Source organism: Orycteropus afer, unplaced genomic scaffold, assembly GCF_000298275.1.
Source record: "Orycteropus afer afer isolate SDZICR_OR568_19922 unplaced genomic scaffold, OryAfe1.0 scaffold00005, whole genome shotgun sequence".
In the NCBI taxonomy this organism is placed as follows: Eukaryota; Metazoa; Chordata; class Mammalia; order Tubulidentata; family Orycteropodidae; genus Orycteropus; species Orycteropus afer.
In genome coordinates, this window is record NW_006921592.1 from 21,167,922 (window position 1) to 21,185,617 (window position 17,696).

Consider the following 17,696-nt stretch of genomic DNA (forward strand, 5'->3'; position numbering starts at 1 on the left):
ACCAACACAGTTGTATAACTGCCACCGAAATCAAGATATAAAACACTGATTTCTGTTACCCCCAATATTCCCTTGTGCTGTCCTGCATGCTGTCAGCCCCTAGAAACCAAAGGTTTTCTGTCGTTTTGCCTTTTCAAGAATGTCATGAGAATGGTGTCACACAATGGCATCACATAGACATTTGAGTCTGGTTTCTTTCTCAAAGTTTTCATTATATCAATTCATTTAATCCTCCCAACTATCTTTTGACATTGGTGCTCTTATTATGGAATGAATAGATGTGGAAATACTATGAAAAACAAAATGCTATGCAAACATGAGGTACAGTTATCATCATCATTATTTGTATTATTCTTATTTCACAATACAACAAGGACAAAATGAATTTTCAATGGAAATTTTGTCTTAAATTGGCCTTGTCTGCTCACCTAGAATCCAAATGTAGGGAGGCAATGATGAGACCTCCATCATCTTCCCCTTCAAAACAGGTAACATTCACCTTTTTCTGGCAGCATAGAGATTTAATTATGAAAAAATTAAGTGTTTGGAAAATTATTGTTAGCAATATAATGCCCAGTACACTTTTCATTTGATTAGTCCAAACATACCTGGCCTTAGAGTTACTAAATTATAACCCTGAGGGCTATGACCACATTATCAATGGTAAAAGACAATGAGAGAGTTTTTCTGCTGCAAATAACAGCTGGTTCGTGATGATGATGTTTAAATGCTGCCCAGTCCTGCACCATCCTCATGGTTAGCTGCAGCCTGGACCATTGTGATGTATAGGGTTTTTGCTGGCTGATTTTCAGAAGGAAACCCTCTACTTCATCAGCCTTTTCTTAGTCTGAAAGTTCTGCTGAGACCCATTCAGTATCATAACAACACATAAGCCTGGCAATACCCAAGCCTCCATTGACAGACAGGTGGAGGCTGCACATGAGATGCTCTAGGCAAAAATTGAACCTGGGTTACTAGAATAGAGGGCAAGAATTCTACCACCAAACCACCAAGCCTCACAATTTATGGTGTAACAATAATTCCCAATGTGTGAGAGAGGATGACCAGGCTGGTACCACCATCTCTTCTGACTCCACTAGAGTCGTGCTCATTTGTGTGAGGTAAAGCAGGAGGGCTGAATTTCTTTCCTTGAAGTATCCCCTTGGTTCTGCAGCCACACACTACCACAGCACCCATCACTCTTGATAATGGAAGAATTCTGGTCTTCCTTGATGTGGCCATAAAGCTGCCCACAGTCTGACCACAACAGTTCCAGGTTTTCCAAGGGGAAGGTTTTGTGTAAATTGTTTTTCTCTCTTTCGTTAACCTCATATTACAGATACAACATGTAATAAATAAGGTCCAACCTTTCCTTAAAGTTTACAGCTTTCATGAATTTTTAAGGAACAGATCAGGAGAAACTGCTGAAGGAAAGCAATGGGGCGTGGGGTGTGATGAGGATGTCTAGGAGCCCTGTCAATATTTAATGCAGCCAAAAGCCTCTCACAACTAATCATCTCTTAATGGGGCTTGCCCTTTGGCCTACATGTTTCTAAGGGAGTAAAAGGGTTGGCTTAAAAACAAGTTATCACTCACTCAATGAGTAAATACAACAAGCTGAAAGTGGCCTCCTAGGCATCACCGGGTCTTTGTTAGTGGAGTTTAGAAGGTTGCCATTAGCATTATTCCCTTCTAAATCACCGGGGCTTTCAAAGCCAGCTAGGCATTTGCTTTGGATATTTAGAAAATCTCCTGCCTAGCATTGTGCCTCTCCATGGAAAGGAGATTAGGTATTACCATGGAGGTAAAGTAAGCCATAGTGGGAATAGGGATTGTTGTTATTAGTTGCCTTTGAGTCAGCTCCATTGAGTCATGAGGACCTTATGTATAACAGAGCAAGACATTGCCCAACCTACGCCATCTTCAAGGAACTCTGATGGCGTAGTGCCTAAGGTACTTGACTGCTAACCAGAGGCTGGCAATTCAAACCCACCAGCCACTCCTCTGAAGGAAGATTGGACAATCAACTTCCTTAGAGATATCACCTCAGAAACCCAAGGAGGGGTCGCTGTAAGTCAGGACCATGTTCTTTGGTATGCTCTAGTCCATTGTTGTGGCTATTATGTCAATCCATCTCATTGAGGATTTCCCGCTTTTTCATTGACCCTCTACTTTACCGAACATGATGATATTTTCTAGTGACTGGTCTTTCTTGATGACCTGCCCAAAGTTATCAAGCTGAAGTCTTGCAATCCTTGGTTCTAAAGAACATTCCAGTTGTATTTTGTCTAAAATTGATTTGTTCCTTCTTCTGGTTCACCAAAAAACCAAAGTCACTGCCACTGAGTCGATTCCAACACAGAGCGACCCCTCCTTGGTTTTCTGAGGTAGTATCTCTATGGAAGTAGATTGCCCAATCTTCCTTCTGAGGAATGGCTGGTGGGTTTGAACTGCCAGTTTTCTGGTTAACAGTCAAATGCCTTAGGCACTACACCACCAGAACTTCTTCCAGTAGTCCACAGTATATTCAACATTCTTCACCAACACCATAATTCAAATGCATCATTCTTCTCTTTACCATTTTCATTGTTCATTTTTCACATACATATGGGGTAATTATGAAGGCTACTCACTGCCATAGAGTCGGATCTGATTCACAGTAACCCCTCCTTGGGTTTCCAGAGGTAGTATCATTATAGAAGTAGATTGCCCCATCTTCCTTCCACAGAGTGGCTGGTGGGTTTGAACCACCAGCCTTCTGGTTAGCAGTCAAATGCCTTAGGCAATATGCCACCAGAGCTCCCATAAAGACCATAACTGGGGCCAAAGTCACCTAGTCATCAAAGTGAAATCTTTGCTTTTAAAACTTTAAAGACGTCTTTTGCAGCAGTGGGGATTTTGGTAGTATAGTGATTAAGGCATTTGGCTGCTAACCAAACAGTCAATGGTTTGAACCTACCAAGTGCTCTGTGGAAGAACGATGAGGCAATCTGTTTCCATAAAGATTTACAGCCTTGGAAACCCATGGGAGTTTGCTATGAGTTGGAATAGGCTTGATGATAGTGAGTTTGGTTTCTTTGGTTTTGCAGCATAAACATTTGGGGAACTAAGAGAAGAATCAGTACCAAATGCATCACTGGTATTTGAAATGGAGCTGTATAGATGAGATTTGAGAGATTTTAAAACGGAAGTTGGTAGGAATGGACTAGAAGGGGAAACAGAGAAGAATGGATACAGGTAGAAGAGAAGAGATGATGATGAGGGTAGAGAGAGAGATGGTTGTTGTTATTGTTAGGTGCTCTGACTCATAGTGACCCTATGTACAACAGTACAAAACACTTTCTGGTCCTGTGCCAGCCTCACAATTCTTGCTATACCTCAGCCCATCGTAACCACTCTGTCAATCCATCTTGTTGAGTGGCTTCCCTTTTTTTGTTGATCCTTCATTTTACTAACCATGATATTCTTTTCCAGGGAATGATCCCTTCTGACAACATGACCAAAGTAGGTGAGATGAAGTCTGGGCATTCTCGCTTTCAAGGAGCATTCCGACTGAACTTCTTCCAGGGTAGATTTGTTAGTTCTGGAAGTCCATGGTGCTTTCAGTATTCTTCATCAACACCACAACTCAAAAGCATCAACTCTTCTTCAGTCTTCCTTATTCATTGTCCAGCTTCCACAGCATATGAGGTGATTGAAAATACCATGGCTTGGGTTAAGCGTGCCTTAGTCTTCAAAGAGACATCTTTGCTCTTCAACAATTTAAAGAGGTCTTTCGCAGCAGATTTACCCATTGCACTATGTCGTCAGATTTATTGACTGCTGCTTTCATTGGTGTTGATTGTGGAACCAAGTAATATGACATCTTTACTCTTTTCTTCATTTATCATGATGCTGTTTATTGGTCCAGTTGTGAGGAGTTTCATTTCTTTTGTGTTGAGATGTAATCCATACTGCAGACTAGTGTCTTTAATCTTCGTCAGTAAGTGCTTCAAGTTATCCTCTTTCAGCAAGCAAAGTTGTGTTGTCTGCATGTCACAGGTTGTTACTGAATCTTCCTCCAATCCTGATGCCATGCCCTTCTTCATATAGTCCAACTTCTCAGATTTTTTGCTCACCATACAAATTGAATAAGTGTGGTGAAATGATACAACCCTGACACACTCTTTTCCTGATTTCTGAGAAGCTCAACAGTAGGAGGAGAGCTAAACTTGTCATCTCCTTGTTTATCTCCCAGTATACCTAGAAAATGACTTGTGAATTCCTTATTAATCTTGTACCAGGGATAAAGATATTTGTACATTTTCAAAAGATAAGAAAGATCCTAGACTCTCAGCATGATTAGGTTATGAATTCTTATTTACACTTGTTCAGCAAGGTCCTTAACTTTCCTAAATTCTAGTTTTACAATGTTAGAGAAATAAATTGTAGTGCTTGTTAAGCAGTGGAGGAAATTTTCACAATTTACAACCTACTGACCAAAGAATGTGCATTTTGAATTTTAGGGGTAAGAAATAAATACTTTTAGTAAGACTGATTGAATTTGTCTGTTTTTATTTTAAAATAAAACCATTAATTTGGAATCCTAGACAGTTTCGCCAAAGGACTTTTTGTGTTTTTCCCAAGAATTATTGCCGTGAAAATACCTTCCAAATAAGTGGATTTAAAAGATGGTCAGGCCCCAGATATTTTAACTAGAGTAAAAGTGTTATATATTTTTCAAAAACAGAGCCTCCTGTACATATCACTATCAAAATGATGAGGTGTCATGGAAATAAACATTAAGAGCTAAGAGTTTTTGGGTTCTTTCCCCCGCTTCATGTTTTAAAAACATAATTCGTTATTTTCTGTAATTTGATTTATTTCAGATGTTTTGGATTTTTTTTTTTTTTTTCCCTAGGCTTCTGGCGTTGTTCTGATTGGCTTTACTCATTTAACTAAGTTGCAGTGATCAGCAGTCTTCATGGTCCTTCAAGGCTTTTTTTCCCCCCCCCATGGTTTAACTTTGTCAATCTACTCCCTTTTTCTCTAACCCTAGTAGATATAGGACATTGGTTGACATCTTTAGAACAATACTCCCTTATATTATGAGTTAGAAGTCTTCCTAGATGTCATTCTAGATAATTCCAGATCTGCACTATGAACACTCTCCTAATTTGCAGTGCAAATGGAAAACTGAGGAATGGGATTTCTTATATAACTTTGTTGTTAGTTTCTCTTGAGTCATTTGTGACTAATGGTGACCTCATGTACAGCAGAACAAAACATTGATTGGTCCTGTGCCATCTTCATGATTGTCAGTATAACAGTATTGTCATTGTTATAACTAATATAATGCCTTTCAACTTAGGAAGCTCTTCTTCCAGCACTATATCAAACAAAATTCTGTTATAATCCATAGGTTCTCATTGGTTAATTTTCAAAAGTAGATAGCCAGGTCTTTCTTCCTAGCCTGCTATAGTCTTGTATAGCTTAGAGATCTTTTTTTCCTTTTTCTAAATTTAGGAGCTCTGGTGGTATGGTGCCTAAGGCATTTGACTGCTAACCAGAGGTTGATGGTTCAAACCTACTAGCCACACCTCAGAAGGAAGGTTGGGCAATCTATTTCCCCAGTGATATCACCTCAGTACCCAAGGAGGGGTCGCTATGACGTGGGTTAGGCTTGACGGCAGTGGTTGGGTTAAATTTTATTTGTTTTGCTGTTGTTGAGAATATACACAGCAAAACATACACCAATTCAACAGTTTCTACCTATACCATTTAGTAACATTGATTATATTCTTTTAATTATGCAACCATTCTCACTTTCCCTTTATGAGTTTTCTTCCCTTATTAATGTAAACTCACTGCCCCTTAAGGTTCCTATCTAATCTTTCAAGTTGCTGTTGCCAGTTTGATCCCATATATACAGTTCTTAAAAGAGCATAATGCAAGGCAGACTTTTTTACAAATTAACCTAAACTATTGTTAGCTCTGGTAGCATAGTGGCTAAGACACTTGCCTGCTAACCAGACGGCTGGCGGTTCAAACCCACCAGCCACTCCTCGGAAGGAAGGTTGGGCAATCCTACTTCCGTAGTGATACTGCCTCGGAAACCCAAGGAGGGGCCGCTATGAGTCAGGTATGACTCGACGGCACATAACAACAACAACAACAATTGTTTGCTTTTAGGATGACTTTGGGGGAGATTTTGTGATCTCTTATACTCTGTGTGTCGTGTATTTTATTATTTCATTCTTATTTGTAACATCAAATAGTCAAAACTATTTCCATCCATCTAATCTAAGGCTTGGTCCCATCAAGAATTTAGAGACGTTATTAGGGGATAGATTGGAAAATAGAGAGCCCTGATCTCTTTGAAAGAATAACTCCAGGTTCAAGTCCTTAACTCCCCAGCTAGCTATATTTTCTCATCTTGCATAAGTTCAGTCTGGTGAGTGTAGTAAAGGGCATGTTGCCTGACCCAACTGGGCAGTTGAAGCATCTCTTCTGGAACTGTGGCTATTGGGCAGTCAGGAATAGGAATTCTGACTCTCAATGTCACACTTGAACCCTTTAGATCACATTCTGTCTCACAAATATTTAAGCAAGGGTGTGAGGGCAAGCTGCCAAGTCTCACAATAAAAAACAAATGTCTCATTGTGTTTGTTGCAGCTCAGTATGTGGTTTTGTGAGGTCCAAATACCATCGAATCACTGTGATTGGAATGTGATAGTAATTTGTAACAACGGTGACTTTTTTTTTTTTTTCGGTCTACTTTTGTGACAAACCCTCCAAATCCTGAGAAAGGTCTGCAAAAGAAATGTTCAGAAATGTTCTGAGTGAGTTAGAAAACTTGTGAACCTTGTCTGAACTTTTATTAGATTCTCCCACCACTCACCCGTTTGACATCAGAACAAGGAAAGCATTGTTTATAACAGCATGTGTGAAATCCCAGAAGGGATTCTTGAAAGAATTAAAGTGAAAAATCTGTCCCAAAGAGATTGCAAGCATAAAATAAATGATCAGATGGGAAAACATGTAAATCACAATTTGAATTTCTTTCTCCCCTCCTTTAAAGGAAACAGGAGCTTTTTGCTTTGGCCTGAACTCCTGGCCATTAGCAGTGCAGAGAACCTGAGAGAGAAGTCCTGTGAGGAGGATGGGGCAGACTGTTCTCATTAGTGTATCCAGAATGGCTATTTCCCATTGGAAATAATATAGGAAAGGTTACAGAAAAGGAAGCAATACCTTGAGAGTGTTTAGTACATTAACATTTATAATTCATTACTGTGTTATTGTTAGCTGCCATCGGGTTGACTCCCTATGCACAACAAAGTGAAACACTGCTCACTTCTGTGCCACCCCCATGATTGATTGTGCCTTCTGGCTTATTAAAAACTGAATAGTAGAGATATGGGGCCACCTTAACCTCCAGCCAGCAAGTAATGTCCCCCAGTATATTTCTGACACTCTCATCAGTATCTTGGGCTCTGGGGCTAAGGATCATTTTTTGAGGCACTAGAAGTCCAATTCAAGACACAGCTCCTTTAACAGTCCTTCAATGAGTCAGGAATGAATATTAGGAATTATTATTGTTTTATGCTACTCTATGTAGCATGAGCCTAGAAACTTAGGGGCCAAGAGTTGTAATAAGTTTAGTTCCTACTGAAATATAACCCACTTGTTGTTCTGGTGTCAGGCATGCCACATTCAGCCTGAGTGCTGGCCTTTTACCAGTGTGAAGAATGGGACATACTAGCCTCTATATAGGGCTGCTATGAAGAAGTCTGTCCATGTTTTTAAGATTAGTCAGGCTTAGTGGCCTACACACCTGAGTATCAAATGCCACCTCTTCTCCATGTGGTATGAAATCATAAAGATGTCTTCTCTATAAAACAAGTTCTTTTTGTGCAAATGCTATTCCCATTGGATGCCTCAGCCTCAATATTTACCTGAAATGAACTTTTAAAAAGCTTTTCTTTCCCCCTGGAAATAATGAGCTAAATAACAGTGTCCTGTGGTGACATAGTGCCTAAGGCATTTGACTGCTAACCAGAAGACTGGTGGTTCAAACCTACCAGCCACTCTCAGAAGGAAGACTGGGAAATCTACTTCTGTAGAGATACTGCCTTGGAAACCCAAGGAGGTGTCGCTATGAGGCAAATCAACTCAATGGCAGTGAGTTTGGTTTTTTTCAGTAACAGAGGAAAGTACTGAACTTGGAGTCCAAAGTCATGGGCTCTTTGTATCTGTTAAACAACTTGAACTTCAGTTGCCTCATCTGTAAAGTGAGGATAATTTCTGCCCAGCCAACTATTGGTTTATGGTAAGGATGTTCAAATCAGCACTGCACATAAGTAGCACAATAACACAGAAGGAAATTCTGTCTTTACTAAACAAGTAGAATTATTAGGAAGATAATTTTGTATGATAATTGGAAAAACAAAAAAAGAAAGAAAGAAACTAATCATTTGCCATCAAGTGGACTGCAACGGAAACCCTTTGTGTGTTGAAGTAGAACTGTGTTCCGTAGGGTTTTCAGTGACTGGTTTTTCAGATGTGAATAACCAGGTCTTTCTTCCCAGGTGCCTTTGGGTGGATTTCCACCTCCAATCATTTAAGAGCCAAGCATGTAAATTTTGCATCTCCCTAGTTGTTATCCTGGTCAAGATTATCTTGTTACTTAGAATAACTTATCCTCATACTGAAAGTATGACTGTGTATTTCTTATCCACTTCACTGCTATAACTGTCTAGTTTTGAGAAAGAAAGACTTTCCAATAATATAAATCTATATTTCAGTCATCTTTGCCCTCTATCTCTGTTGCTTGAGAGTACAGGTCATCCCTGATTTATATTCCCACAACTCTGTCGTAAGTCAGTTCTGATGTAAGTTGAATACTTTCTTTTCTTCATTATTATTGCCTTTTATTATCAGTATATTTATAAATCCAATCTTTAATTGTCTTTTGAGGTGGACATGAGAAAGATAACATCAACAAATTATATGGTACAATATTATATGTAGTACATATTATAGCGATCAACCAAAAAAACCAAACTCACTACTATAGAGTTGATTCTGATTCATAGCGACTCCCATTGGGTTTTCAAAGTGAAATCTTTACAGAAGTAGATTGCCCCATCTTCCTTCCACAGAGTGGCTGATGGGTTTGAACCACCAACCTTCTGGTTAGCAGTCAAATGCCTTAGGCACTATGTCACCAGAGCTCCTTTATTATAACAATAAGATATATATGTATCTTTATATGTGTATATATATATATATATATATATATATATATATAAAGTTGGAAGGAAGATGGGGCAATCTACTTAGTGATTCTGTAGTGATACCACTTTGGAAACCCAAGAGGGGTTGCTATGAGTCAGGTCCGACTCCACAGCACATAACAACAACAACAACAACATATATATAAAGTGGATGGTTTTAAGTGCAGTTCATCATAACTTGAATATATGGTAAATTGGGGACTACTTGCATAAAGGAATCATAGTTTCCATATGTGTTTATAAGCAAGACTAATAGGTGCAAAGACAGGAAAGAAAAAATGTCTCCCTAGACCTCCCTTCTGCACCTTTCTCCTTGATGGCAGGAACTTGGTTTCAGGATTGACTAATGCCTCCTTGTTCGTCCCTTTTCCTCAGGTCGGTGGCCACACGATGTTGCCCATTCGTTGGATGCCTCCAGAGAGCATCATGTACAGGAAATTTACCACAGAGAGTGATGTCTGGAGTCTAGGGGTTGTGTTGTGGGAGATCTTCACATACGGCAAACAGCCTTGGTACCAGCTATCAAATAATGAGGTGAGCAGTGGGCAGGGGCCTGAGACCCTCCTGAGAGGGCTGAGCACTTCCATCAGCTGAGAGTCTTCTGTCAGCTACAAGTCGGGATGTGGTTTGATGTGGCTTTGTCAGAGGCAACACCTCCCAAATTGTCTTCTCTGTGCCTCAACGTCATGGCCAGAGCATAGTCACCCTCTAAATTTAAGAATTTTAGAGACAGAAAAGCACAGTGTTTTCTGATATGTCAATGACTCTCTGGTGATGAGACTGAGGAATGATGTTTTGCTGCAAATTTTATAAATTAATAGCAGATGTAGGATTCCAGCAGCCTTCTAGTCCTGCTAGGGTTTTGGTATTGTTCCAATGAGGGCTCAAGATTTGTTTCTTTTGTTCACATTTCACTAGAACAATGACTTCACTAAAACATTAACTTTTGTGAATTAACAGGAAAAAACTCAAACATTTTTTTCCTATTCTAACATATTTGCAAATATGTCTGTATTTGAGGCACAGCTTCTTGGTCAGGCATCTCATGTATTTTTCTGACCCATATATCCTTCCATCCAATTTCATTACACAAGATGGCCTGGAGTTCCTTCATCACTCAGCATGTTAACCCAAAGGTAAAGCACAAGAATTCTAGTTTGAGGTTTAGGAGCATTGCATATAGATGAATTGTTTCTCCATTGTTGTTATTAGCTGCTGTTGAGTTGGGCCCTAATCATTGTGATGCCAGATACAGCAGAAAGAAATACTGCCTGGTCCTGTGCCATCACTAAGGCCAGTTTCAGATTGGTTGACTTTGGAAGGATATTGCCAAGTTTTTCTTCTGGTCACCCTTAATCTTGAAGCTCTGCTGACACTTGTTCAGTATCATAGCAACACACAAGCCTCCACTGACAGACAGGTGGTAGGTGCACACGAGTTATACCGGCTGGGATCGAACCAGGCCTCCTGCATGGAAGGCGAGAATTCTACCGCTGAACCACCACAGCCCCATTTTGTTTCTGCACTAGTGTTGCGAAGTCAAAGTGACATAAAGAATGGAGAAAATCCAGGCATATTTACTACAATATAAACTAACCTGCTATCATTGCTCTCTTTAGAAATAATAATAATTGAGTATACTTTGTCACCATAACCCTCTTTTCTGCTCCTCTGTGCAACACCATTTATGTTATCAGCGTTCCTTTCTCTCTTGTCTGATCCTGTCTTTGATCTTCATCCAGGTGATCGAATGCATTACTCAGGGCCGTGTCCTACAGCGACCTCGAACGTGCCCCCAGGAGGTATATGAGCTGATGCTGGGGTGCTGGCAGCGAGAACCTCACATGCGGAAGAACATCAAGGGCATCCACACCCTCCTCCAGAACTTGGCCAAGGCGTCTCCGGTCTACCTGGACATTCTAGGCTAGTGCCCTTTCTCCTCGACCGATCCTTCCCAACACACCTCCTCAGACGGGCAAGAGGATGGACGTCTTTTAACTGCCGCTGGATGCTATCAAAATGCTGTTCTTAACTCTGACAGTATTAACAACAAAGACACTGAGACGCTTTCAGAGGGAAGCAATGTGTACTTCTCCATCTGTAGACACAGTCTTGACTTCTTTTTGGCATTCTCTCTTCTCTCTTTCCATCTCCCTTGGTTCTTCCCCCAGTTTTTGTTTTATTATTATTATTATTATTTTGTCTTCCCTGCTTCTCAGTCCTTACCTTTTCTTTTTACTCAATCTGGCTTCTGCATCACTATTAACTCTGCATAGACAAAGGCCTTAACAAACCTAATTTGTTATATCAGCAGACACTCCAGTTTGCCCACCACAACTAACAATGCCTTGTTGTATTCCTGCCTTTGATGTGGATGAAAAAAGGGAAAACAAATATTTGACTCAAACTTTGTCATTTCTGCTGTACAGACACCGGGAGTTTCTATGGATTCACTTCTATTTATTTATTATTATTACTGTTCTTATTGTTTTTGGATGGCTTAAACCTGTGTATGAAAAAGGAAAACATGTATTCAATCTGGGAAGCCTTTATCTATGGGAGATTAAAAACAGAGAGAAAGAAGATTTATTATTAACCACAGTATGGGAAGAACAAAGATGACCTTTGGGATCGGCTGGTGTCAGTCCCAATTTAGGAAAAACCCAGCAACTATTAGCCGGAAGGAACATATTCAGCACCTTCCCCCAAGAACCTTTCTGAGGAGTGAAGAGACTGTTGAACTCTGTGCCATGGGACTATTCTTTTCCCATCACCAAAAGCACCATAGTGTAGGAAAAAGAAAAGATGGTGTCAGTGAGGCACAAGATGTTGCCTCATAGGTTCAGATACAGTCTTGTATCTGTAGGTTGTGGTGATAACACAGGGTTGTATTTCAAGTGTTATCTACCCAGCCTTTGGCACATTAGGCTGAAAATAGGTGGATTCTTGTCCAGAGATAATTTCAGGATCAGGTGTGAAAACCAAGGACTTGGAAGAGATGGGACACACTATAAATGTGGACTCAAGCTTCTCTTCTACTGAACTTTTCAGATAGCACCTCCTTCCACTCCTACCTTCCACCCCACCCATTCTTTTAACTGTACAAGCTAAATTGTGCATGGTCTTTGTCGATTAATACCTTGTGTGCAGAAACTACCACTCCAGGTGTCATGCCCCCGATAGGTAGAGCAGATCTATAAAAAGTATATATAACTAGGGGAAGCTAATGGAGTTCATTAGCTAAGTTGAATTGTCTCTGCATTATATGGTGGTGATGGATTTTAATTCATATGGACCCTGAAATCTGGATGTCCTCATTCAACTGAACTGGGACTGTAGTAAGGGCAGAACCAATCTCCAAGGGCAAGGAGATCACACCGGGATTGATGTTCAATGTACACAGGACAAGGCCTTGCTCTGGGCTCTGGTTGGGAGAGTGGTTTTATTCAAAGTGTACTCTATTATCAGTATGTTGTTTTATTGTCTTCACTCCATTAATAAATAAATAAATAGGTACAGCATGGTAATGAGAGGCTGTGCCCAGACCAGCTTTGGAGGTGTGCTTCTGGGCATAGGCATTGATTTTGCAAAAAGAGTGTGTAAATTTGAATAGAAATTTACAGGTATTTGGATGGCCAGTTATACCAGGAAAGAGAATTCTTTCTGTTCCTCAAAAAAAGTTGCTACCCTCTGTGAGGGGAATTTTGCTAATTTGACATCTTTATAACATGAGCCAGACTGGAAAGGATTGGTTTTTAATTTATCTAAGCTCATTTTATTTTGTATTTGTTCCTGAAGGTGCAATAGCTGTGTTGAGGTTTTGCTTGCACCTGTTAATTACTGGGGCACCTTGTTTTCTATTATAGGCTTTGAAAGCCAGTTCTCAAAAACTCTAAAGTGTAAATTAGCAGAGAACTAAAGGAAATCCAGGAGCATCTGTGGTCAAGTGAGAGGATTGGACAAGATGAACCCTACAGTCCCTTTAAGTTCTGTGCTGGTCTATGAGAAATGGGCATTAAGCTGTTTGTTCTCTTTGTCAGTGAAACAAAAACCCCTCCAGAATACACATAATAATATAATGAAAGCCATATCTCCATGATATATATGTGCACGTATATATCATACTAAGGAACCATGGTACTGTTAAAACACTATGGAATTCTGTGAAGCAGTAAGGAAGAGGCAGATTTGTACACAACTTTTCTAGATTCCATCAGCAACGACCTGAAAAGCCACACAAGTTTGTCATTCTGCATGACCGGCCAGCTGCTCTGGGGGAAGAAGCTGCAAGTTATTTATTTTAACAGAGAGCAAAAGAGGTAATATTTGAAGGGCTCGGATTCAAGGAGGGCTGTACAGTTTTAGAGCAAGGATTTAAGGAAAATGAGAAGATGATAGGATTCCATTCCATTACAGGTTTGTGTTTTCCTCTGAAGGAAAAAAAGCAAAAAAATAAATAAATTCTTCTTACCTTCTGACAAGTCCCTCAAGGCCTTGAACTGATAGGGTCTATGCAAGTGCAAAGTTGTATAGTTATTTATATACTGTTTATTATTATCATCATCGTATTATTTTCTGTGTTGTCTCAAGACTTTGTGCTGATTTCAGAGACGTCTCACATTGAAAGAATCTCAGATTGCTCATAAAGTAGTGGAATGAGCCACAGAATATCTTAAAATATCCATCACTGTTCCTCTACCACCTCCTCTCCTCACAGTCTTTGAATTTTTGGAAAAATAGCATCCTCATTCTAAAATGCAATGATCATCGAATGTGGCCTGCCATCAAATATGTTAAAAAGGACAACAACTGCAGTGATAAACCAAATTCTGTAGCCTAAACCCAGTTGAGCCATCATTTCCATTTATAAATTGTTGATCATTTTCCAAACGCTTTCTCATACACTAGCACATTTGCTTCTGAGAAGGCAGGAATTATTCCCAGTTTATAGGTGAGGAAATTGAGGCTTAGAGAAGTTAAGTGGCATGCTACAAGTCTTCAGGGCATCTACTGGCCCCATGGGGACTTAATCCAAATGTTCTGACTCTGAAGTTTATGATTCTGACCACTAGATCAGGCTTCCCATGAGCAGTCTGATACACAAGGCTCTAATCTACAAACAAGCAGTTCAGGAAAGAAAATAAACATATTCCTGGAGCAGGATATGAAGTTAGAAGAACATGAAATACATGAGATGACAAATAGCTCAGATATGGTGACACATAATCCTGCTCACGGCTTCTGCTAAACCCTTGTACACTGAACCAATGTCACAATCAGGCTTATTTAGAAAACATGTTGAACTATGCTATAAAGGAGTATATCAGAATTCATATTATATATATGTGTTCACATCAGCGCTACCTATAGTATGTTCATGTATTTATATATGTGTTATAAATACTCAATTTATACATATACAAACACTAATGCATAGTGTGTTTGTATATTGATGTATAAATTTATAGGCACACAGTAACAGAAATAATTATAAGTAGGGTACAGTATGAATAATTTGCTTAAAATCTGCTAAATAACCAAAACTTTCTAATGTCATTTTGCTGTTTGTGCTTCCATTCCCCATGTCAGTAAGACTACATTGCACTTTTTAACCCTGTGCAGTACTGCATAGGTGGAAGACATATTTCAGATAATGTGCTTCCCAACACAGCTAAATCAAAGCCATCCCACTACATTGAGTCCTCTCTCCGGCTTCTTGCAAGGGAAAATGCAGACTGAAACAGATCTTCTTGTGTAAATGTCCAGGAAAGGAAATGTGACCTTTTTTTCTCTCTCTTTTTGCTCACTTGTATTATGTTCACATTGTCCCATCGTGACCCCTTTCCACTTGTGTTCAGAGTCCATGCATTCCAGAAAAGAATTGGAATGTTGGGAGCTCAGGGTCTTCAAGGCCAATGGGGAGAAGTCCAAGACCCCCATAGTGAGATGAGCAACTCTTGGGAATTCCCACATCCGCATCTGAATGCAACACCCAACAGAGGAGAATGCTGCCCTTTGTAAAGAGCCATGACAACAGAACCCCCTAGTCAGGAATGGGCTTCTTTTTTCTTTTACCTTTCTTTTTGCAAATTGGACACTCTATAATACCAATAACATTAAATTGCATCTAATTACGTAAATGACTGCACACACACACACACACACATACCCTCAATTCTCTTGCTCTCTGTCCTCCCCCACTCCTTTGAGAATTTTTAGTTTTAATCTTGAGCTTTAATTTGATCATCTATTACTGTTACAGAAATCTCATGAGAGGACTGGGTAGTGACCTGACTCCCCAAATGGCTGTTAGCAGTTAAAGCAGTTGCTTCACAATGAGCAACTGGAATGTAGAGACTGTGAAGTTACGATAGCTTGTCCGTGAATTTCCAGTGTTACTCTAAAGAATTAAGGGTGGGAGGGACTTATACTTAAATATGATAGTACAGGGAAGTGTATTTTCTTGTCAGGGCTGGAAAGAATCACTGCTGCTCAAGTCAAAAGTTCTTGAATACTCTTAGTTTTCTCGTTCTTCTTACCTTTATTTATTTATTTATGTATTTATTTATTTACACACACCCATATATATTTTTTACTCCATTCATCATGAACACAAAGCAAAGCAAAAAATAAATAAATATGTATATGTGTTGCAGGCAAAACACTGTGAATTTCACAATCGCAACCGAGCAACTCTTCTGCCATCTTAACATACGTCTCAGGAGACGAAATGGGGAAAGGTGGGGATGTCATTTTTACAGTCTATGCATTCTAGGCCAGGTCTGTGTTGATTTTATTTTTGTGCATTAATAAAAAATGATGCCGAGTGAGGGTTGGCTGAACATTTAACGTACTGGAGCAAGCATAATAAAAGCTGCTAGTAGCAAATTGTTTGAATGGGAAAAAGAAAACAATTGGAGAAAACAAAATGAAATGTAAAAGGCCTACATCTTGCAGCTTGTATATCTTTCTATTGCTTAACAAACATATAAAACAGATGGAAATGTTTTCAATACAAGTTCTTTGAATTAAATGTGGATTTTAAATATGTAATCCTCCGACCAATGACCAAATTCTGGTGAAATATTGCTCCCTGCGTTCCTTGATTATTACCTGCAAGTTACAAATCTGCCTAGCGATGTGGACACTCTCTGCATTTGCTTCTGTATATGGAGAGATGTTTGTATATATCTGGGCCGTAAACACACACATTTCAGTATCTCTCTGCAGATATATTTCCCCTTAAACTATGACCTGGTATTTGGAACTCTCTTTCAATTTGGTTTCTTTTCCTTTTAATGTGACGTCTCTGTGCTGATAATTACCAGCTCTTGTTTTGCAATCTGTTTTGAGGTCCATTGCTTTATAAGACCCACTGCATCTTGGCTGATTTCAAAGTGACACCTGAATATCAGTGTTTAAAAAAAAAAAAAAAAAGTTTTGTTTGTAAATCATGTGACCAGCTTCTCTCAACCTGACATGAAAAGTCTCTTGTACTACAGTGTATTTAATAAAAATGATGTCTTACAATAAAATAACATCCTCCAAAAGAGAGACTAAAAGTGACCTGATGATTACTTTTAAAAACATGTGTAGACTTTTTACAAGGCATAGCATGCTCTTCTTTTCCTGCATGTATGGGGCTTCCTGGGTGGTACAAAGATTGTGCTTGACTAACAAACTCAAAAGGTGTGTTTTGAACCTACCTAGGGTCTCTGTGGGAGAAAGGCCTGGTGATCTGCTTCCAGAAAGATTGCAGCCAAGAAAACCCCATAAAGTGGTTCTGCTCTGTAGTACTTAAGTCACCATGAATTAGAACCTATTTAAGGGCAATGTTGTTGTCATTGTTGTTTGCCATTGAGTCAGACATGACTCATAGCGACCCCTCCTTGGGTTTCCAAGGTGGTATCACTACGGAAGTAGATTGCCCAACCTTCCTTCCGAGGAGTGGCTGGTGGGTTTGAACCACCAGCCTTCTGGTTAGCAGGCAAGTGCCTTAGGCAGTACAATACCTTTTGGCTTACATATGTTGTGTCTGTGTGATTTTAGATGGGTCTCTGCAGAAGCCTGCAGTTTTCATTCTTTCCCATTCCTACCTACGGTGTACCTGTGAGTGTGAGAGTAGAACTGTGCTCCATAGAGCTTTCAATGGCTGAGTTTTTCAGAAGTAGATCATCAGTTAGCTCTTTCAAGGCATTTCTGAGTAGACTCGAACCTCCAACCTTTCCATTAGCAGCTGAGCACATTAACTACACTCTGAGGTATTCATTAGTCAAAGACAATAGAGTCAGTGGCCTTTGGCACAAGTTTCTTGACTGATTTCTCCACAAATCCAACACTTTCACCTTATGTATACCTATAACATCACTGTTCAATAGAACCTTCTGCAATAACAGAAACATTCTATCTGCACTGTGCAAT

The 17,696-nt window shown here is 39.6% G+C and overlaps 1 protein-coding gene across 1 annotated transcript in view; it reads left to right on the forward strand.

The window, feature by feature from the left end:
* NTRK2 (neurotrophic receptor tyrosine kinase 2) overlaps window positions 1-11,203 on the forward strand; it is a 499,612-nt gene extending 488,409 nt beyond the window's left edge. The window contains exons 17-18 of the mRNA XM_007938966.2: window positions 9,651-9,809; window positions 11,018-11,203. Coding sequence (XP_007937157.1) covers window positions 9,651-9,809; window positions 11,018-11,203 — 345 coding nt within the window. The remainder of the gene's footprint in view (window positions 1-9,650; window positions 9,810-11,017) is intronic.
* Window positions 11,204-17,696: the final 6,493 nt, after the last annotated feature.